The sequence below is a fragment of the Porites lutea genome, chromosome 8 (genome assembly GCF_958299795.1).
Source record: "Porites lutea chromosome 8, jaPorLute2.1, whole genome shotgun sequence".
NCBI lineage: Eukaryota > Metazoa > Cnidaria > Anthozoa > Scleractinia > Poritidae > Porites > Porites lutea.
The window spans coordinates 27620036-27641048 of record NC_133208.1 but is presented as its reverse complement, the minus strand read 5'-3'; the positions used below and the strand labels follow the sequence as shown (position 1 = coordinate 27641048).

The following is a 21013-nucleotide window of genomic DNA, read 5'->3' as shown; positions in this document are numbered from 1 at the left end:
GTAAACCCATCCGTTACGTTCCAGATCATCTGAAACGCAACTTCCTGTTTTTTGCTGAATGAATCACACACACGGGCAAAAATACTCATATTCAATTTAACAGTCACCATCATAATTTTTATTTTCAACTCTCTTATTTATTGAAAAACACAAGGGGATAAATTTCCCATAAACGGTAAAAAAATTTTTCTCATAACAATTCCACTCTCTTTAATCAACGCATTGCCAGTAACATTTTTTATAGGAGACTGGTCGTTTTTTACCTTTGAGGCGGGAGGGGGCAGCCATTTTGCTAGAGGGTCATTTTCAAAATCTTGATTCGTTTTGGGGGCGTCATTTTCAGATAAAGAAACATTGCCTGTGGATCATTTTAATGTACTTCACGCATGTAGCACAAAGCAGTAACAAACATGAATTGTAAATGCAATGTAACAGCTGTAAATAGTCTACACCAATCTTTTAAACGTGACTGACTGTCAATAAAGTATGTGGCGACCTTCATCATGATTTGCAGCTAGAATAGCTGCAAACAGAATTGCACAGCAATCGGGTGGGGGCCATGTTCATGCAGGGGTAATATGTAAAATTTATAAGGAGGCTTTTTTTAAAAAAGAAAAAAAAACTAGCAGAGAATGAATGGGGGGGGGGGGGAGGGGGTCGGTTTGAAAAAAACCTTTTCCAGGTGTTCAGATTGTGAGGATAGGAAAACTTCGCATCACTCACTCCATTATCTGAATGACTGATACAGGCTAGTTTAAAAATCTTCTAAGCTTTCTCAAAATGGCCAGCCCCCTCTCACAGGTAATAAACAACTAGCCCCTAGTGGCTCTTTCTCTCTACATACAAGCAGGATACTTTCATCAGGGTTGTCAAAAGTAGCCGGCTGCTGGCGAAAAAATCCCTGCCTACTTGGTTACCTGCTGCAAACTAGCTCTGAAAACTCTATCGGCTATTCTTTGGGCCATGATTCACACACTGACCAACAAGACAGCTGTCAAGAGGAGTTTCCTGACTTCTAGTCACCAAAGGTTCGTTATCAAACACATTGGTGATGAGCCTCACATCCAGGCATTTTTAGGGGAGTCTACTGCAGGGAGAAAATAATGACTCCACTAAAAACACCTAAATAAACCGCTTTGCAAATGTCATGCCAATTTGTGATTTTTGTCTTTTTCATGTATTCAAAAAACCACCACCAAAGTGATTGATTTTTCATGACAAACTTAGTAAAACTGCAAAATACATTTGCATCATAAGGATTTGTGGCAAACTAATGGAAAATGGCTCATTAACAGGCTAGTTTTTACAATAAAATGTATGGCGTCACACCATACATTTCCTTGTAAAAATCCACTAAGTTGCAGGCTTCACATCTGTTAGCTTACGAGAAATCCTCATCAAAGTTTGCAGTTTTACTAAATTTGACATGATACATTCAGGGCTCGAAAAAAGTCCCATTCAGTCGTCCGGGACAAGAAGATTTTCTTCCGCAGCAAGTACATGTAAATTGATCTAAAGCTGACAGTGTTTTTAGGTGTATATGAAAAACATGAATAATTATTCATATTATTGCAAACATTGCATAACATCTGCAAAATGGGTTATGTGATACTTATTAGTGACAAACTGTTTGCAATTTCAAACCCAGGGACACCACTTAGAAAAACCTAACATACACAACTGTAACAAATCCCTCTTCTAAGGCAATGGAAAGAATAGTGTTTGAGCAAAGATCTGCTAGTGAGCGCCTTGCATACATAGAAGGGAATGATCCCTAAACAGGCTGTGTGCAGAACACCTCTTATTTTCTTCTATTCTTTCGTTTGATAGAATGTTCTAGTACTGTATTATGCTCAAGATCCCCTTTTGAGATGGGCTGTCCACAGACAGGACATTTAGCTCTACCTCGCCCTCTGTTAATGTGCTGAACGATAGCATCGTGATCGTAATTATGACCACAAACTTTACTCTTCATGGGTTTGACCATCTCCTTCATAGTAAGAGGGCATTTGGTCTTTTCTGCTGGTGCCTAAAGAGATAGAAAATAGAATGCTGTGACAATGTTTCATGAGGAGAGCTCAAGGATGCTTACACTTATAATACTATCTGAGAGAAAAATCTGTTGGGGTAACCACTCATCACCACAGAATTACCATTTGGTAGTTTAAGATACAATCATGTACAACAACAGCTGCAGCTGCGAAAACATTCCTTTGAAAAGTGAATTCACGTTCCTTCAATAATAAATATTTTTTATCATGATTACTCTGACCCGCTTACTTTGACTCAAAACCAAGTCCAGAGGGAGAGAGAAAAAGCTTGTTTACATCTCCCATAAACACCGTATTAGAAGTTGAGTGAAATACATGCACCTTATGTGTTGCATGGGACTGAAACCATTAATACTGACTTGAATGAAAGGACTACAATGTACTTCAAAACTTAACCCCTAAGTACAAAACAAAATGGAGTGCTTTGTGAGCCTATAACTCCACTTTCATTCTTTAGATTTTGATTTAAATATTTGCTTTCAGGCCTGAAAAGTTACTGGGACTTTCAAGAGAAGGGCCCTAGGACCCAGAAATCCAATCAACTAACTACAACAAGACTATACCCACTATTTGTTTTTTCTCTTCCTCACCTGTGACATCACGATGTCTTCATCTCCCATTGGCTGTGTGTTGGCATTAGGCATAGGTTGTCCTTGATGGTGAATACTCCAGACTTTCTCTCTGAATTCTTTAACCTTCTGGTGGCAATCCAAGTCTGAATCTTTATTTTTTGATTTCAAAGAGTCGAGCTTCTCTTGGAAGATTTCCTCAATGTTTGGAATGTCATCACTTGAAAACAATAATAATATTTACACAGGTAAAATTTTGAGGGAACTATTTGCAGTTCTGTTAAAAGGCTCTTCATTTTATTGTGCTTTTGAAGCTCTGGTTGCAGAAATTTCTGATTGTTATTTGTCGCATTTTGGATTTTGGGATCATTTTTCTCAGTAAATTTTGGAAGGATAGAGTTCCACTTCTGCAAAGCATGAAGACATACATGCCATTGTTTTTAGGTGAGGTATTCAAAGAATTAGGGACATTATGGGCTTTTCCTGGAGAGCCCTGAAATCTGCTTTCCACATTCTCATCTCATTCTTCACTCTCCAGCCGGTCGTCAAGTAATTACAGTTGTATATTGGAAAATAACACCTTCTGAAGCTCAGGTTGATGAAAAAACACAGTACATATATGACACATTAAACATTTCTTTTGAACTTAAGCCACCTGTGGCACTTGAATTCACAGTTTTATCATGGTTCAATCAGCATTTTAATAGCATTATGATATTGTGGTTCAATTTTATGCACATGTCATTGGCATGTCCTAGGGGTAGACCAGTGGGCCAACCAGGGGAATATGTCGGGGAATACAAGGGGATAGATTGGATTCTCTGCCCCTGGGGAGGGGAAAATTCACAACATTGTTTTTAGTTCGACGGGAAGAGGGTGGGGGAACTGCAAATTTTGTAAAATCGCAGGCAGTAACCACGAGGATACCACAGGGATTTATCGCTTTCCTCAAACAGTTATCATGGGTAACATCGAGCAGCGAAAGGAGGAATACAAGCTTTTACCTGTCTCTGCACATGTACATGACTACAGAGAGAGGCCTGGAGAGGAATGTCTCTCTTGAGGACTGGGAATTTGAGTCAAGATCATTCAACACAAGATGTCCCAAAGAAAAATTACTGAGAAAATGTGCCCAGCATAGTAAATTTGGCAATGCACGCATTGCTTGGTTATCCTCTGGATATCACATGTAAAAGTACTGCTCCTGTTCCTGTTCGCAAAAAAGAATAATGATATCGCTGGTATTTAAAATTAATATATAAATGAAATACAATGAATAACTGTAATTTTTGAGCATCATGAGGTAGATGATTTCAGGTCATCTTAAGTAGTCTGTGGAAAACCTATCAGTCTCTCCTAACCTCAGTGAATCTGTCTTCAGGTGTTCTTTCATTGTAGAGATTTTTGTTCAATAAAGATATTATATTGCTTCTCCAAGCCTGACATGAATGACTAAAATTTCATCCTAAATATAATAAAAATGCACCCTTTGCAAGTGAATCCCAGTTATATGAGGTGAATATCACAGGGGTTTTTCGTTGAGAATCACTTGACCCAGGGGACTTTGTGACATTAAATTCCCCCACCTCTGGGGGAAATCCTCAACTTTGCTCCACCAAGTTTACAATCCCCCTGGTTGGCCCGAGTGTCTACCCCTGGGGCAAGCTGATGACATGTGCATTATCCTTGGTCTAATTTTTTATTTTCTACTGTTTTTGGGTATGGGTATGTGTGATAATGAGTTGGAAATAAAAGAAAATCAAAATTAAATCAAAAATAAAATTAAACTACTAAAAACACAGGAACACAGCCATGCTGTTATGTAGTTTTGGGACCGAAATGTCACCACAAACTACTTTCAAATTTGAATCTAAACTAACTCACCTGGACACATCATACTGGCGATTAAACTCTGCTTTCGCGAGTTCCACAGCTTTCGCCCACTGATCCACTTCACGTTCCATGTCGACGTATTGAAGCATGGTGTCTTCAAGCTCTTTCACTTGTTCGCTATCCTGCGAAACCTCTTCCAAATCCAAAGCTACGTCTAAAGTAACACCAAAACCATTGTTTATGTATTGCTTAACTTTTTTGACACTTTCCACGGCATTTTCAACGGCCCTGAAGTGAGCAGGCATTTCTCATGGAAGGTGATGTGTTTGCAGACTTCAATATGGCGCCGCAAAGCAAATATGGCGCGATTTGGCGCATTCTCGACCCCAGGGTTTACGGGTTTAGGAATGCGCGCGTAAGCACAGGTAGCCCAAACTCGCGTTACGAGGGAAGGGTGTAATGTAATATTATGCTACTTTTGCGAGCAGAATCTATAGAGAACATTGGGAACAAGCCATATCAGATTCCATGATAGTCATGATAGCTTAGTAGAACCGCGTGAGTCCGTGTTAATCCATTATTATGGGCTACCAGCATGCTCTTTACTAGCCTGCGAAAACATCCGTTTCTCCTCGCTCTTCGCCGCCGGGGACGTTTCTCCGCGCGAAACGTCCCCGGCGGCGAAGAGCGAGGAGAAACGGATGTTTTCGCAGGCTAGCTCTTTACGTCACTATGCGATATATCCTCGATTCCAGACTTTTTGTCGCGGAACACTTCTGTCAACACTGTCGACCATCTACGACTTTCCACAAAATTTGCGTAAATTTTGTTTTAACTTCTCAAGGGTCGAATGTTGGTTGCAAGAGAAATTGAAAACAAAGCTTTTGCAAAAGTTTGTTGCAAAAAAAAAAACTGTATTATGGGGAAATTGAAAGTCGAACTGACAGATTTACAGCTTGAGCTTGGTCTTCCTGGGGTGAGTGGAGGACTGGAGGTCAAGTTGGATAACAGTTAAACTTAATGCATGGGTCGGTTGTGAAACATTTTTAGGACTAGCCAATCACAATTCATTTCGCGTTTTTTCATGACACATTTCTAGCCAATTTGCCCTCGTCCTTGCGTATTATTTTACTACACTTACAATTATAAAATGAATTTGTGTCGATCTTATAAAACTACAAACTGAATGCGTGGCAACTGTCGTCATAATAATTGTTTTCATTTTGCAAGAAAATGGAAGTGAATGGCATTTTGAAAGCCTCTTGGCTGAATAGGAAGAATTTCTCCAAGGAAGATAATCAAAGTGAAAAGTGCGATTTGAACATTAAAAAAAGAAAAAAAAATACTTAAAAAGAAAGAGTTCATTAATTTGCCTTTGCGTCATTCAGTCAAAACTTGGCCTAAAAATAAACAAAGCTTGTAAATACGTCATTTGCAGATTTCTTTTAAACGGGAAGAAACTGTCTTACAATTGACGTAAATGATAAGGTCATGTTTGAACAGTCCTATGTCTTTGTAAAAATTTCCAACGATACATACATTATATTCTTTTTCACTATACCTTGGTGTTAAATAGTACACCTACAAACTCATGAAACTCAAATGTATGTTCTCGGCATTACTTCAAGTGTTGTAAGTTATAGCGTTGTGCTCGACCAACGTACGTTAGACTGCTTTTTAAAATAGAGTCTGTAAAACTAAAAGTGGTAATAATTTTTGTAGAGTGACTGAACATGAACCTTTCGTTAAACGATTCTGAACTGAAATACTGGAGCAACAGCCACGAAGTTTTATGGAATCGCTTTCTAGTGTTGTGCTTCTTGTCTGCTGTTTATCTCTCAGTCTTGGCGGTTTTAACAACTCTCGCCAACGGAGTTCTACTCATAGCTCTCTACCAAGATCCTTTTAAAGTCTTCCGTCAACCGCCTACCATCTTCATCACTGGTTTAGCAGTAGCTGATTTTCTAACCGGCTTTGCTGTGGATCCACTTTTCGCCTACTTCTACTTCGAAGTCTATAGGGACACAATGAGCGCGGAACGTTACAATAGCATTTTAAAAGCGGCTGGGGTTTTATCTAGCGTTACAATGAACGTGTCAATTCTGACGATTCTGTTTCTCTCCTGGACTCAATTCATTGCAATTTCGTTCCCTCATCGCCACAAACAGCTGGTTACAGGCAAAAGAGTCTTGGTTTGCGTTTGCGGAATATGGGCTTATTCTCTGCTGTTTTCGAGCTCACTTCTCATGGGCGTACCTGAAAAGGCGTTTCAAAAAATCGACGTCTTTCTGAACCTGACTCTCATACATCTACTGGTCCTTTTCGCTTACATTGCGCTGCAGGTTTCGTACAGGCGTCAGTTAGCGCAATTGAATCCTTTGCAGGCAAACGCCATTACCTCCATTCAACTCACAGATGCCTGGGAGCACCGCCGCAGAAAAGATCAAAGGCACTTTTTTGTAATAAGCTTGTTACTCGCGACCTGTTTGCTTTTATTTGTGGCTCCAGTGACTGTAATGTGGTATGTTACCCTTTACTATACACCACAAACTTACGAGGGGGTGGTAAAAGCCACAATGGCTAATGTTATAACAGATGCGAATTTATTTCTTAAGTTCTTGATCGACCCATTCATCTACGCATGGAGGCTTCCCAAGTTTGGGCAAGCGGTGAAGGCCATTTTCTCGAAAAGAAGATCCTCGAAAATGGACTCTATAACCATGGTTAGTTTTAAGTCTCGATTGTCTAGAAATCAAATACATTGAAACAGTTTAATTTTAAGACACACCGACAGAAAGACCTACAGAACTAAACACGCTTGCTTGATACTTAGTGGAACAATCTACTAGAGTAGCTAGTTACCAGGTTAACATATGCAAAACTTGAACAGCATGCGGCCACCAGACACACTGAGAATAAAAGTTGACTTTGGTCATTTTTTTGAACAGCTTTCCCGCAGTTCCACTAGACCGGAGTTTTTCTTCTTTAAACCATTATCAGAGAATATCGCCCAAAAAACGTCAATGTTATATTGCTTTTTTCTTTTAACTTTCTTAATTATAAGTTCCCCGGAAAAGTTGCTACTAAATTAAGAAGACTGCTTCTACCTCTCTTAACCATTAACAGTCGGTGGGGGAGGTTGAATTTGTAAAAGTTAAAGACGAAGGCTTATTTACTGAGGGCAAATACGTCAATTATTGCTCAACTTGAGATTTTTCAATAATTTTGAATTCTATGAACTTGAGAAATTGGGAATATTTATTATTTTTATGATTGTGCTATTTACATCGTTCTTATACTATTACTAAGAGTCTAATGACATCGCATGAAAAATATAAGAGAAAGAGGAAAAAAGTACACGCATGATGGCAAAGCAAAATGATATGTGCACCGGGTTTTAGCCGTCAAAATGTAAATCAAAAAGCAACTGGCGTACGTAACTCTACTTAGTTTACGTATATTAAACGATTGCCAGGCACTGTTTTGCTAATTCAGCTTATAGGCTGCCCGATGAAGTTCATTATTTGTCATAATGAAAGTGAATTCTATCGTCTTTTTTTCACATTTGCTTTGAGAAAGATATTAAAACTGAAAGGCGTTTTACTTGACAATAGTGTCTTTGAGTAAGCCCTGCTGTCACTCATCCTCGGCTGTGTATGATTTCACCTGCTCATCCTGGTGCCTTTTTTTATTTATTTCAGACAACCAAAATGAAAAAAAAAAATTTTGTCAATAAGAGACCTAAGCTAATGGTTTCGTTTTGCTTCCAGTGTTTTCCTAACATTTGCACTAGAACTATATAAATCCATGATTTTGTCAGAGAAATTCCCGGCGGGCAGAATTAATCGATGGGAACACAAAACAACAATGAAAGTATAAATTAATCCTTTTCCCATGTTTGGTTGAAAAGCCGATAAAACAAATGCTTTATTTGGCTTGTTAGGCCATCGTAGTGTTTCGCTTGGCATCACTCAGGAGCACCCGACGACGGTTTCTTCCTGAATACTTTGAAAACACTTTTTAGGCTATCCAGAGGACTTTTAGATCCCTAGAAATATATTCTAAGTGGCGCTAAAAAATTTATATCTGTTCGGTCATCCTAGGGCAACTTAATTGAGTCTTCTCGAAATTTCGAGGGCTTTAGTATTATTTTCCCGAAATTTTTAGCTGCAATTTAAAGTTTTACGAAAGTGATACTTTTTCTGATTCCTCTCTGCATCTCATTTTCAATTCCGAAAGTTTTAGGTTTTCTTTACTCTACGAAAAATAGCCTAACATGGGGAGTGACATGGGAAAAATTAAACTTTAGAAAATCGTAGGGAATTTATTTGATAAGTTTCGAAAATTGTAAATGAACGGAACGGTCACATAGAAATTTTCAGCCTTCCTCAAGCTACAGAAAATTCTAGGCAATTTTTTCTTCTCCGAACAGATATTTCATAGAAAACAGTCGTTGGGTGCCCCTGATCACTCGCTTTTTTAGTTAGAGCGAGTTGGTCGGTTAGGCACTGTCAGCAGGTATAGACTCAAATAACTGTATCCGCGCGATCACCCTGCGAATGTCTATTTAAACACGACTGAAAAATTTTACGTGAAACCTTTCTTAAACAAATAAAAAGAATGGAAGCGTTTTCTAAATGATAATAACAAAAGGTGATGTAAATCGGTTCATTTATTTCGAAAAAATCGTAACACGACCTAAACTACGTTCCAGGTTGACCGAGACCCCGTTGAGAAAAGTAGTCATGGGAAAGAGGATCACCCTGCCAGCGAAGGACTCGGCCAACAGACAGCAGCCAAGCTGCCGCGTGTTCTAATTGTCTCGCCCTGAGCGAGTTGACCCGGCTGGGCGAACCCAAACTCTTATATGGAGAAAGGTTGGCCCGGCTTAGATGGTGACCGTACTGTCACAAAAGGGTGACCCGACAAGGCGGACCACCCTTTAGACTGTTCACAGTCCTCTATTTTTCCGTAAGATCATCGAGATAGAGCGCTTTGTGTTACGGGCTGCCATCTTGCATGAGTGTCAAAACTACTTAGGGGCGGGGGCGGTTTGGGAGGAGGCGCCCTCCCCTCCCTACTTCCCAGAGCTATAATTCCCGACGCCTGCCGCCTTGGTACATTTGAAAATCAAGATACCCGTGACGGTAAGACGCGGCATATCTAAACGATCTCACGAAAAAATAGGGGACTGTGAACAGTCTAGCCACCCTTCCACCCTAGGTAACTTTTTGTTTCTCACGTCAACGATTCGGCAATTTTTGTAAGAACATTTAATAGCAAAGTGTGCCTTGCCCAGGGTGGCTCGGGTAGGGGAGTGACCCTTGAAACGAAGACTGGAATCGCCGGAGAGCGGAGGAAATTCAGCCTAGAGGATGTTGTGATCAGGCTAAAAGCAATTAAAGGAAATTATTTTCTTTAGACCCAAAAGGGACTCGCCAGTCCATCTAAGCTAGATGTCTGTATTTACCGGCTGCCTGTCGGCGGCATATAGCGGTATTATACTGCGTGAAGTATGTCTTGCGTGCCTGATCGCCTCCTCTGGAAATTAATTGTCAATGAATAATTTGGAATTAAAGTTTTAGAGAGAAAACTGTCTAAACCTTATCGAAATATTGAACCTGTGCCAAAGTATATTATTGAAATTTCAATAATGAGCACAAAATACAAAAGGGAAAAACATCAAGCAATAAATTTCGCCATAGCATGGAGCAGTTCCTTTTTTGAACACTTTTAATTGACAGGTGAAACTCAAGGAGTTGGCGGAGCCTACGCCACTGACGCAACTAAATTTCTGGTTACGTCTGTCTGCAAAACAGCGCCAAAGTCCTTGTTAGATTACTCTACGACGCGGGCTAAGTTGGCCAGTCACAAGGCTGAACTGACAAGACTTCAAAGAGCGTATTCACATGACGTCACGGCGGCCATATTGGTGTTCCAAAACAATAAAACGGAGGCCATGTTGGTGTACCAAGACAACCCTGTGGGAATTGAACTCTTGTCTTATGTAAAAACTTTCTTTTGTTGGTATAAATTAGCATAGATGCTGGCCACGTGAGTGAATACGCCCTATATAAGTTTTCGATGTCAACAGGTGAATACTCAGAACAACCTTTGAATAATAAGCCCGTCAATCTGTTGTTGTGACGGAATTTAAATGTAAAAGGCTCATAGCTTTTTAAATACGACTTTGAAGATAGAATGAAACCATTAAGAACCTGAGTGTTGATTACCCACAAGCACTGCATTTACAGGTGCTATGATCTTGCCACCCTGAATATCAATGAATAGTTGGAGCAGGTCCTCTTTTATAAACAAACGGATAAGAATTAAACTTGGTATTTGAAGCCGCTTGATGAATTCAACTTCACAAGACATCAAGGTACGTATTGTAGACACTGCTTGATTTAAAAAAAATGGTTTTAGGTTTGTAAAAGAAACGCACCCGTTAATTAAGCGTGAGGACAATTGCTGATGAGTCTTTATATGGACTTTTTACTGCAGTCTAAAAATCTTGTTGAAATTGCAATTAGCAATTCATCTGACTGAGAGAATCACAGAGCTGAGCAAACTGCTCTCTCCCGAGTCCCTCGGCCAATGACGGGCTTGTTTCAACAGTAATAGGGAAATTCAGAGTGGGAATATGACATTAGTGAACAAGAAACAGAAAATAAAAGGTTGAAAATTTGAATATAGATTTTTTTGTTCTGGAGAAAAATATTGCTTGGAAAATGGGAATCCTGGGCTTTGAAACCAGGAATACAGCTCAAGGAATCCGGAATTGGATCCAGTATCCAAATTCCACTGACAAAGACTGGAATCTAGTACATGGAATCCACAGTCCACGACTGTCTTATAATCTTAATCTTATAAGTTACATGGAGCGAGAATATGCTTCATTCAGATAAAATTCCAACATTTAAACTGCGCATCTAAGTAAACGAGAGCGCTCAGAAATTGAAGGTCAAATTAAGCAACATTCGTTCGAAGATTTTTAAAACATCGTCGTTTATCAGCACCATGCATGTCTTTGACACTAGAGTACGTGAGAACAGCTGTAGTAATTGTTTAAACACACTTCTTCAACCCTTCTTCCAACCAGTACTTTGGTGTCCTCATTTATAACATACTATGTTGTGAAGTATTTTGAATTCAAGACTTATCATATATTTAAGATCTACAGTCAACTCTCTCTTAACGGACACCTCTATAAGACGGACCTAGAGTTGGTCCCTGCTTTTCTTTACTCCCCTTATTTGACTTTCTATAAGACGGACTTCTCTATAACACGGGCACATAGTACCGGTCCCAAAGGTGTCCTTCTTAAGGAGAGTTGACTGTATCTCATCTTTTAATTTTGTGTTTGTTTCATTAATCTTGGGTAGGTCATGGTTAGTAAGAATTTTGCCACATGAATATTTTCCTGTTTTGATCTTTTAATTCTTTTGTGTCTTAAGTGTGTTTAATTTTGTGGTTCTGTAATTTAACCCGAGTCTCCGAACTAGCTCGGGTGGGAGGCGCCCGAATGGTCGAATACCCTGCAACGCGCCGCGCTAGCTAAGCCGGTGCCTAACAACATGTAATTACCTAATATTACTTCTTAACACACTTTTTGAAAAAAGAACTCTGAAAGTTTAACGTTCAATATATTTCGTCGCCTACAGATTGTCCCCGTTCGCTGGACTGTTAGTAAAGAATGCTGCATGTTTTTACAAGGTTTGTTGTCAAAGCAACATTGGATCTGCCTCGCTTGTTCTTTTGGTATTGTGATCTTGACTATTTACTCAGGTAAGCATAGAACAGAACTAGTTGCCCTCTTAGGCCACCGTTAACAAGGAAAAAAGTTGGCCCCTGGAAAAAGGGTCACCAGCGGGGGTACTCCCTATGATGTCCTATACGGGGAGGCTCCGCCCGAAAGGGGCCCTTTTTAGGCTTCAGGCCCCAGTTCTTCAAAAGTTGGATTGCGCAATCCACCGGATAAATCACTATCCAACGGATAAGTGTTAGGGAAACCATTGCGCTATCCAGTGGATAGTGATTTATCTGCTGGATAGCGTTATCCATCTTTTGAACAACTGGGATCAGGTTTATGAAAAGGTAGAGATTTTTTGAGGTATATGAAAGGGTAAGTCTGTAAATTGACCACAAGAGTGACTGAAGGAATTTATGGCTGTAAAAGAGTCGCGAAAATTTTCACGTTTTGTGATTTATTCATATTTAAACTAAAAGACAGTGCATTTCAAGCAAATAAAAGGAATGCTAAGTTGTAAACTAGATATGTGAAAGGGATACCATTTGACATTGAAAGGTGTACGAAAGCAGTACCTTTTCTTCCAAAAAACGGGGTTGGACCTCGGGGTGGAGCCTCCCCACATAAAACTTTGCTGAGTAACTCCCGGGGGGTCACCCTCCCGGCCAAATCGACTTTAGCGAGCGTTTCAGTGTGAGGAAAAAGTAGACACCTTTGACCGAGCAAAGAGCTGTCAATAGAACTAGAGCATACCTAGTCGGAGTTTTGCCCGGCTTGGCGTGCCAAAGTGTTTATATGGAGAAAGGTGGCCCCGGCTAAGTGGGTCGCCCCCCTAACCGGGCTAACTTCTTGGTTTCTCATGTAAACGGTGCGCCTAGTTTTGTAAGGAAATATAGGAAAAGCTGGCTCGCACGGGGTAGCTCGGTTAGGCGGGTGGCCCTAGCTTCCACCAGGAAAAAAGTTTTCTCCATATGAACGGGTTCTTAAGCAACTCTGTGCACCAAGCTTTGGATTAAATGTCTCCAGGACTCCCATGATAGCCTCCATCGGGCGATCACGTTTTATCGCTTTTGAACCACTCTTCCAAGTTCGAAGGTGAAAAGTGAGTTGGACGGCTATAAGTTGAAAGTTGTACTTTTAAAAGTTCGTTAAAAATTATTCCTATCTGCAACATTCGTAAGACCAGTCCTGTTCCAGTCAAAAAAGTATTTAGAGCTAATCCCTTTTTTTTTTTTTTCACATGCTAAAAGTTAAATTATGCTTTTCCTTTATTTGAAGGCTACAATTGTGCAAACAATGCTCGCTTGGACACACCCAGAGATCAGCGCACTTTTAACATCGTACCTGCAAACAGCAACTATCAGCTGGGAAAAGAAGGCGTTGGCCCTTGCCTTAAGGATGCTTTTAAAGACATTTTGCTTGTTGTTGTGTACAACTACCCGTTTTACGACAGTATACCTCACCTTAGCGCGCTTTACAGACCAGCCTTTCCTCATCTTTTATTCTGCGGACCTCCTCATAACACAACTCGCTCTGGAATCCTCACTGTTAATATCTACAGAGGTATTCTGGGATATGAGTGCCTTGGAAAAGCGATACGTGAACATCCGGGATACAGGGGCTATTTTTACATCAGCGATGACGTAATTCTTAATTATTGGAATTTCCCGGATTTCGACCGGGAAAAGATATGGGAGTCGTCGTTTTCTTTTGGATCGACTCCGGTTTACGAACCCGCACGCACTGATTGGTACTGGTGGATTTCCCCGTACGGTTTAAATAACTGCCGAAGAGCTTGCGAAGATGTGGCGAATATGAATTTCGGTGAGAAGAAACTCAACGTTAAGTATCACCTAGGTACTCTCTCCAAGAACAGCAATGGAAGCCTGCGCTGCTTCAGCGGTCGCTCGGACATTTTGTACATTCCAAGAAAGCACGCAAAAGCGTTTTCAGTTCTGGCGGAAACGTTTTATGAACAGAAGGTTTTCTTGGAAATTGCCATACCCACAATAATTCGGTTCTTAGAACGAAGCGAGAACATAGGTCGACTTCCAGGATATTATATACCGGGAGATGTCAGAAAGAATGATTTTCGAGTGACTGATAGCAGGTATTTCTGGTTTGTATATTTTCCAAAGAACAAGATATGGTTCATTCATCCTTTTAAACTTCATGGACAAGAAATGGACAAGAAATTTAACTTAGTTATGTTAAAATTCATTCTCATAGAAAAAGTGAGATCGCAAACAAGCTGTACACCCAGTGTGAGGCAGACAAAAAACGTAATCTGAGGGGCGGGGTAGGGGGACGCAGTATAGCAGCAGAAGTGTCCTCTCTTTTTCTGTGTAAACCATAGTGAAACTTGAATTAAATTACTGTCCCCGAGAAGACTGGTACGAATTCTATTTGGTGACCTCACCAAGGGACTCTCTTGAAGGTTGAACTTGGTGAAAGGAAGTTTTTACATTTACCAAAAACCTTACGCGGTTTGACAGGGTACACAAATCAATTGAAAATAATAATAATAATAATAATAGAATAGAAAAAATTTTATTGACAACAATGCTAACTATTAAAATCCTATTTACAATTAATTCGCTTGAAAAAAAGAAAAAAAACTATTCATTCAAGACACTGTATACAATTCCTGTCGATATAAAAAGCACTTAATTTAACTTAGATTAGCTTAATAATAATAAAGATACTGTTATTGTTATTAATTGTGGAGTGTTACTCTTGCGCTGAGCTTGCTCTAGCGACTAAGATGACTTTTACAGCATATTTGCTACGCATACAAAAATAATCCAGTGTTACAAGTTCATAGGCGAATTCGCAAACTAAAATCTGAAATAGTAGAACCTGTGTCGAGAAGTCTAAGAGCGCTTTCCAAACGTCAAAACTGGCCAGCCGAACCATGGCCAGATGTCCTTTTGACAATGACATAAGCTTTTTTAAAACGGATTTTGCTGAAAAACCATCGCCTTCGTACAAATTATTTAGGATTTCACTGCTGTGGTTGGATACTCTTGATTAAAAGTGAAATTCCCAATGTGACGGGAATGGTCTGACAAATGGAAAGCGCCCTAAGAAAAAGAAGTATCACCCCTCGCACTTTTCCTCTACCTTTCAGTTTATAAAAAGCGCATGCGCACGCAAAGGGTAATTGCAAAGAAAGGAAAACCAACTGACTAGTCACCAGTCTTCTCGTTTGGAGATTTTCCTCGTACTAGAGACCAGCTCGAAGATGCTCTCTCGAAGAGCTTTTCAAATGTCTCATCTCTTGTCTTTCATTTCCACTACTACCTCTACAGCTATCAGAGGCCTCTTCATTAATACCGGCTCCAATGCGCCTTCCATGGTTTGGGTTTTAAAGCTCTTCTTCTTGATCATCTTTTCCTGAAGCACTTTCACTCGAGCTCCTCCTTCTGCTTACCGGTCCTTTGTTCCACTCACGAACCGGATCTTCATTGAAATCATAAGTAGCAAGTCCATAGTAGCCTCCGCAGGAAGCGCAGGAATCTTTACCGAGTACGCGGTTCATGTACACATTAGTGGGCACAATACGACAATAGAAACCAGCAGCGAGTAACATGGGCGATATGATCGGATCCCTTACGGATATCTGGTCATCGTGACTTGATTCCAACCCTTCTTGAGGCACGTAAGGCATACAGAGCAGATGAAGAACAGCTATGGACAGTGAAAGAGCCAGAACCTCCGGAATGGCTTGAGCGTGTGGAGAAATGTACACTTTGTTGTTCGTCATGTTCAGTCTCATCACCGTGTTGGAGTCCACTTTAATCACAAAGATTCCGCCCGATTTTCTCACAAGGCACCAACCTTGTTCACGAAACAGTTTAAAAAACCTGATGCTAACGAACCTATTTACTACGTATTTTTTCGCATCCTTTGGTGTAATTTCCTCCTGCCATTTTCCGATACACACGCCCCAGTCTTTATTCTCTCCTCGAATAAGCATGGCTCTCTCGCCTTCCGTTTGATTCAGGACTATGCACTTGTTTGCGTCTTGCACGGCTTCTGCCTGAGGCAATAAACTTTGGTTGATGGTATGAGCAGAAGCAACGACTTGCTGTTCCCGATTTAGGACCTCAACAGCAGATATCAGTCCATAACTGGAATGGACGATACGATAGTTGAACGCCTCAGCTTCTCTCCAGTCAACTATTTGTTCTGAAGATGAACTGCACACCACCATCGGTTTTGCCAGATCTTTAGGAGGCAGCACAAGTTGGGGATTATTAAGAACCTCCGAAGGATGCTTATGAGCATAGAAAGTGCCAGTTTTAAATTCAAAGTTGTATTCTTGAACAGCTGCAGGACTGATTATCATCGTTATCTGTGCCATATACTGACCATCGTCATCTTTGAAGGAAACTGTAACAGATGCAGTTAACGCCCCGCTGACTGGAGCAGCATCGAGGAATGTTAGCACACTCACGGAGGATTGAGCAATAAAATCACTTTGCAAAAGTAACTTTTTGCGGTATATCTTAGCTGTGAGTGTGTGGTTTTCGCCATTATCTACACTGAAACGCTTTGTGTTTAGATTCTTCACCGCACGGTTACCTTCAAAGGAAAATAATCAAAAAAACGTTTAGAGTTATTTCAACGGAGAAAACATCCAGAGTGGTGATAACTAACCAGTGACGGATCCAGACCCACAGAAAAGGAGGGGAGAGTGGGAAGGGGCAGGGGGGGGAGGAGGCGGTTACCCAGACCCTGAGATAAGGGGGGGCCCGGTCTCAATTTTTTTTGCGGGCCCTTCGGGCCCCAGTTCGGTCTAAAAGTAAGGGGGCGGGCCCCCTGGGCCCCTCCCCTGGATCCACCACCGCTAACAAACGAAACGGACAGAAAATGTTCGTCATCTCAAGCGCTCGCAAACCTCGATCTTAATGTCTCTGTATTACGTTTACGTCTAACGGCAAACGTGAATTTGTTCCACGTTTACTTTCCATTATTTCAACACATATATTAGTAGTTTCATGCAATTTTTTTATCCATAAGAATTGTTTTGAGCTTCTTTTATCTGCTCATTTTCTGTTTTGAGAAATTCTTAACTTGAATCTGAAGTTTGCCGTTTGCCATATACGTGATGCTTAAACTCTTATAAGAGTCACATTTACTCCAAACGGTAAACGTGAATTTGTACCACAAGACCCGTTTTCTGTTTATTACTCGCACTCAAAAATAAGTAGTTTTACGCCAGTTTTATCTATAAGAATTTTTTTGGACAGTTTTTATCGGCTTATTTTTCCAAATTTTATTCTGAGAAATTCTCAACCTTGAATCTGATGTTTTCCTTTTGTCGAAAACGTGACTCTTAATCTCTCTAGATCTATTTTTTATTGTCTTCACCTCTATCAAACGGTCACTTTCAGAAGACGTGCCATACTAGTGCAACAGGTCGCACTGTGTATGGCGTCAAGTTTAACGTTCTTTCTTTTGGCCCAAGAAGAGGTGGAAACAGCTGGAGGTCAATTTGTCGTGGGATATATATTTCGCTCTTTGACCTCCTTCATTTTCTGGTCAACCTGAAGCGGTCAGTAAGGGCCTGTTTACATGGAAATGGGGGACTCCAGGTAGGTGAGGCAACCCGCTTAAGTGGGGTAACCCACCTGTCCATATAATCTCTCATTTTACTTGGATCACGTTTACGTGATAGCTGGGGTGACCCGCCTAGGTGGGTAGCCCGGTCTGCCAGACCGGGTGACCCTCTCAGCCGGGTTCAAAGTTTGCATGTGAACGTTTCAAGGTGGGGTAACCCGCCTAGCAGGGGTCGGATTCGGAATACATCAAATTCGAGCAAAGTTCATTTTGGCGGTGGCTTTGCATCATTATTAAAGGTAGCAATAGAAAGCCACAGCACTGAAGGTTGCAGCAAGAGCAGCACGTGAGTGTAGAAGAGCATTAATCGCCAAAACACGAGGTTTTGCAGCATTTTTCTTGTTTACGTGCTTAGCGATCATTCAATAATCTTGAAAATGTGCATCCGAGGTGGCGGGGTTGTAAGATTATATGTAAAGGAGGGTTATTTTTTCACCCCACCTAAGCCGGTTACCTCACCTACCTGGGGTTCCCCACTTCCATGTAAACAGGCCCTAAGACATTCCCAAAGGGTGACCGCTTATCCAGGTTTCACTGAATTTTTCACCCCCTGGGCCTTGAGTTGATGTGTTTGTTCGGATAAATGCATGCTAGAAACATCTGTTGATATCAGTCGGAAGACATAAAGGAGTGAATTGAACAAGGGCCATGGCGCTCGTTCTTGGTAATATTGTAGGCGGGTTAAGCTACGGCTTACCTTGAAAACTGTGTGAAAAAATTTCATCTTGTTGGGGGTCCTCTAATTGAATAAGAAACGTTTTCTTATTCATATTGAATGTTTCTACCTGAAGAATGTCCACTACATATTCACGGCGAGCAAGTGGAACGTACGACCACCTTGATCTTGGAGGAAGAGGGTCCGGAGGATCTCCTCTGTACATGGTCCCCGGCAAGGCAAATTGCAAACCTGCAGCTTTCCACAGTGATCTTGTCTTTGCCTCTGAGTCACACAGCAGAGATCCTGGACTGCGGCTCGTTGCAGAATCATCATGGTGTAACACCTGTCCAAGGAAACGCTTTGTTGTTTCATTGTAGTTTACCGGATGAAGCTGGTGCACGTGCCAAATAAGATCGAAATCGTAACATGGAACGACAAATACCTCTGGATTTTGTTTGTTGAACATAACATGGTGTTCATATCGCTCAACAGCCTTCTCTAGAAATTTAGCATCTCTGTAATGAGGCAAAGATACTTGATAGTAGAATTTGGACTGGCGGTAACACGCTCTTTCTAAATCGTATTGAATCTTAGAGTTGTTGCAATCCATCTGTACAATCTGTGATTGAGACAAATCGACTTCAAACGGCTCATCTCGGTATTCTCTTTCCCATAGGTACCTCGCTTTTTCTAAACCACGTTTGCGTTCAAGGTCCCCAAGAGGAACATGGTCGACTATTTTTGAGACACAGTTGAGGCAATCTTGTTCGTAGTTATACGGCGACAACATATGAACGTGCCACACCCATGCAATATCTAGTGGAGCGGCGAGGAATCTGCTCCCATAACCCTCTCTGGCAGCAAGAGGCAACCAAAACACTTCATATCGTCTGATAGCATTTTTTAGAGCCGAGTTCTTGTAAAGCGAATGACATTCGTCCACCTGCTGTAGAAAATCCAGTTCATTTTGAGTGGCTTGAACCAAGTCGAGGCCTAACTTCTGATAAAATCGTTCTCGAGGCATGGGAAATGGATACAAAATCGGTAATCAAGGCTTCTTTTTTTTCTCTCTAAAAATGAAAAAAGTTACATTGATTGACATTGGGCTGACAGCAGCGAGAAAATACCTTCATTGCTACGAATTGGCATTGTAAAATAATCAACTCTTCAGTATTTTTCGACCCGGCCTAATTTCCTTTTTCTTACAAGAAACCTTTAGATTACAATTAAACATGGAATTTTTTATCAAACGGAAGAAAAGAATTAAACTCCTTTAATGTGATGCAAAAACGTTTGAAACAGAATAAGCTAAGACGTCCAAGTCACTCAATTTGCCCTTTGATAAATGTTCTCAGTATTCCTGACTCTTAAAGTTGTAATCTTAAAGACTCCTTATAGAAAACTGCAGTCGGTTAATATCATATCCAAATTCAGAATAACTTACACTGGCAAATATCACAGTATTTGACGCTATCTTTAAGGTGATGTTACAAGAGACGATTCACAACGATGATTTTTAGCGCAACATAGCGTTGCAACATCGTTGCGACATTGTTTCGAATGTTTAGAACATTGGTCCAGTATTGCTACGCTGTGTTGCTCTAAAAGTCGTCCGGCGTTGCGAATCGTCCCGTGTAACATCACCTTTAGGGATAGGCAAGCAGACATAGTACATCTAGCGGAGTTCTCGCTCGCGCGAAGAGCGCGCAGCAGAGCACCATAGGTATCAGTGCATCCAAGAAATTTGGGTTGTGACACGAGATCGTGAGGAAGGAAAGCGTGACGAAGCCCGAAGAACGTCTTTCTTGAGAGAGACTTTCTTGGAAGTTCCCACGAGGGCTTCGTTTTTTGCCTTTCAGTATATTACGAGATGGCATCCAATGTCGAATAATTTTTGCAGCCAGTTTTTTTTTTTGCCCATTCAGTACATTACATGGCATCTAATTTCGAACACCTTCTTAGCTGAGTTTTGTGAAAAGTTCCACTGAGAAAAGTAAGGTATATGAATCGCAAACTTAAGCTAGCAAATGATTTTTCTGACAAGACTTGGAGCCTCACCTGTGCTTTTATCTCTTTTTTGATAATCTTTAATTTTGTGTACATTCGTCCGCCCACAGTCTCAAACAAAATTCAAACTGACTTGGGCAGGTCTACACGGCTCCATTTTTTTTTCAAATTTCAATTAATTTTTTTACTTGCAATCAGATTTTGTTTTCGTTTAGCCTATTACACCATTCTAACGGTAAAGGTAAGTAAGACACACTAAAGACAATCGACGGAGGCTTCCAAGAGCGACCAAAAGCAGGACATGTGATAGCGCTACGTTCACTACGTATACCAGGCTGGGAAATCAACGCAGCCAGTTATAATAGATCTAGCTGTCAGAATGGAACATGACCAACTTACCTTGTTGTAATAGTGCTGTAAGAACAGTCAGTGTCCTCACATTATTTTAAATGTCAGTTCTAACTCGAGGCATTTACCACTTAAGCGAAGTCATTCACTTTGGTCCAGCTACTTGGCCGCA

General features: G+C 40.7%; 5 protein-coding genes across 6 annotated transcripts in view; 2 read left to right on the top strand and 3 right to left on the bottom strand.

Annotated features, from left to right (window-relative positions):
• The window catches only part of LOC140946119 (vacuolar protein sorting-associated protein 11 homolog), a 90237-nt gene that overhangs the window by 32620 nt on the left and 36604 nt on the right, over positions 1-21013 (bottom strand). The window lies entirely within an intron of this gene.
• On the bottom strand, positions 948-4822 carry LOC140946143 (E3 SUMO-protein ligase NSE2-like). The gene is made up of 3 exons (XM_073395226.1): positions 4505-4822; positions 2642-2840; positions 948-2029 (listed from the first exon to the last, which is right to left on the bottom strand). Exons 1-3 carry the CDS (start codon positions 4756-4758, stop codon positions 1802-1804), a joined length of 681 nt encoding a protein of 226 aa, XP_073251327.1. The 5' UTR covers positions 4759-4822; the 3' UTR covers positions 948-1801.
• LOC140946135 (galanin receptor 2a-like) lies at positions 6040-7414 on the top strand. Its single transcript, XM_073395216.1, has one exon. It carries the CDS (start codon positions 6187-6189, stop codon positions 7216-7218), a length of 1032 nt encoding a protein of 343 aa, XP_073251317.1. The 5' UTR covers positions 6040-6186; the 3' UTR covers positions 7219-7414.
• Positions 10770-14557, top strand: LOC140946132 (uncharacterized). Its single transcript, XM_073395213.1, has 3 exons — positions 10770-10835; positions 12118-12241; positions 13482-14557. The coding sequence occupies exons 1-3, from the start codon at positions 10809-10811 to the stop codon at positions 14492-14494; spliced, it is 1164 nt and encodes a 387-aa protein (XP_073251314.1). The 5' UTR covers positions 10770-10808; the 3' UTR covers positions 14495-14557.
• On the bottom strand, positions 15223-21002 carry LOC140946121 (uncharacterized). The gene is made up of 3 exons (XM_073395198.1): positions 20893-21002; positions 18526-19556; positions 15223-16790 (listed from the first exon to the last, which is right to left on the bottom strand). Exons 2-3 carry the CDS (start codon positions 19508-19510, stop codon positions 15571-15573), a joined length of 2205 nt encoding a protein of 734 aa, XP_073251299.1. The 5' UTR covers positions 19511-19556; positions 20893-21002; the 3' UTR covers positions 15223-15570.

What these genes read in the sequence shown, in the direction of transcription:
- LOC140946135 (XM_073395216.1), top strand. Translation starts at nt 6,187, where the DNA reads ATGAACCTTTCGTTAAACGATTCTGAACTGAAATACTGGAGCAACAGC.
- LOC140946143 (XM_073395226.1), bottom strand. Translation starts at nt 4,758, where the DNA reads ATGCCTGCTCACTTCAGGGCCGTTGAAAATGCCGTGGAAAGTGTCAAA. An exon ending in CGCCAGTATGATGTGTCCAG is followed by an intron (nt 2,841 to 4,504) that starts GTGAGTTAGTTT and finishes ATTGTTTTCAAG; the next exon opens with TGATGACATTCCAAACATTG. An exon ending in AAGACATCGTGATGTCACAG is followed by an intron (nt 2,030 to 2,641) that starts GTGAGGAAGAGA and finishes CTATCTCTTTAG; the next exon opens with GCACCAGCAGAAAAGACCAA.
- LOC140946132 (XM_073395213.1), top strand. Translation starts at nt 10,809, where the DNA reads ATGAATTCAACTTCACAAGACATCAAG. An exon ending in CAACTTCACAAGACATCAAG is followed by an intron (nt 10,836 to 12,117) that starts GTACGTATTGTA and finishes CGTCGCCTACAG; the next exon opens with ATTGTCCCCGTTCGCTGGAC. An exon ending in GATCTTGACTATTTACTCAG is followed by an intron (nt 12,242 to 13,481) that starts GTAAGCATAGAA and finishes CTTTATTTGAAG; the next exon opens with GCTACAATTGTGCAAACAAT.
- LOC140946121 (XM_073395198.1), bottom strand. Translation starts at nt 19,510, where the DNA reads ATGCCTCGAGAACGATTTTATCAGAAGTTAGGCCTCGACTTGGTTCAA. An exon ending in TTTTTCACACAGTTTTCAAG is followed by an intron (nt 16,791 to 18,525) that starts GTAAGCCGTAGC and finishes TTTCCTTTGAAG; the next exon opens with GTAACCGTGCGGTGAAGAAT.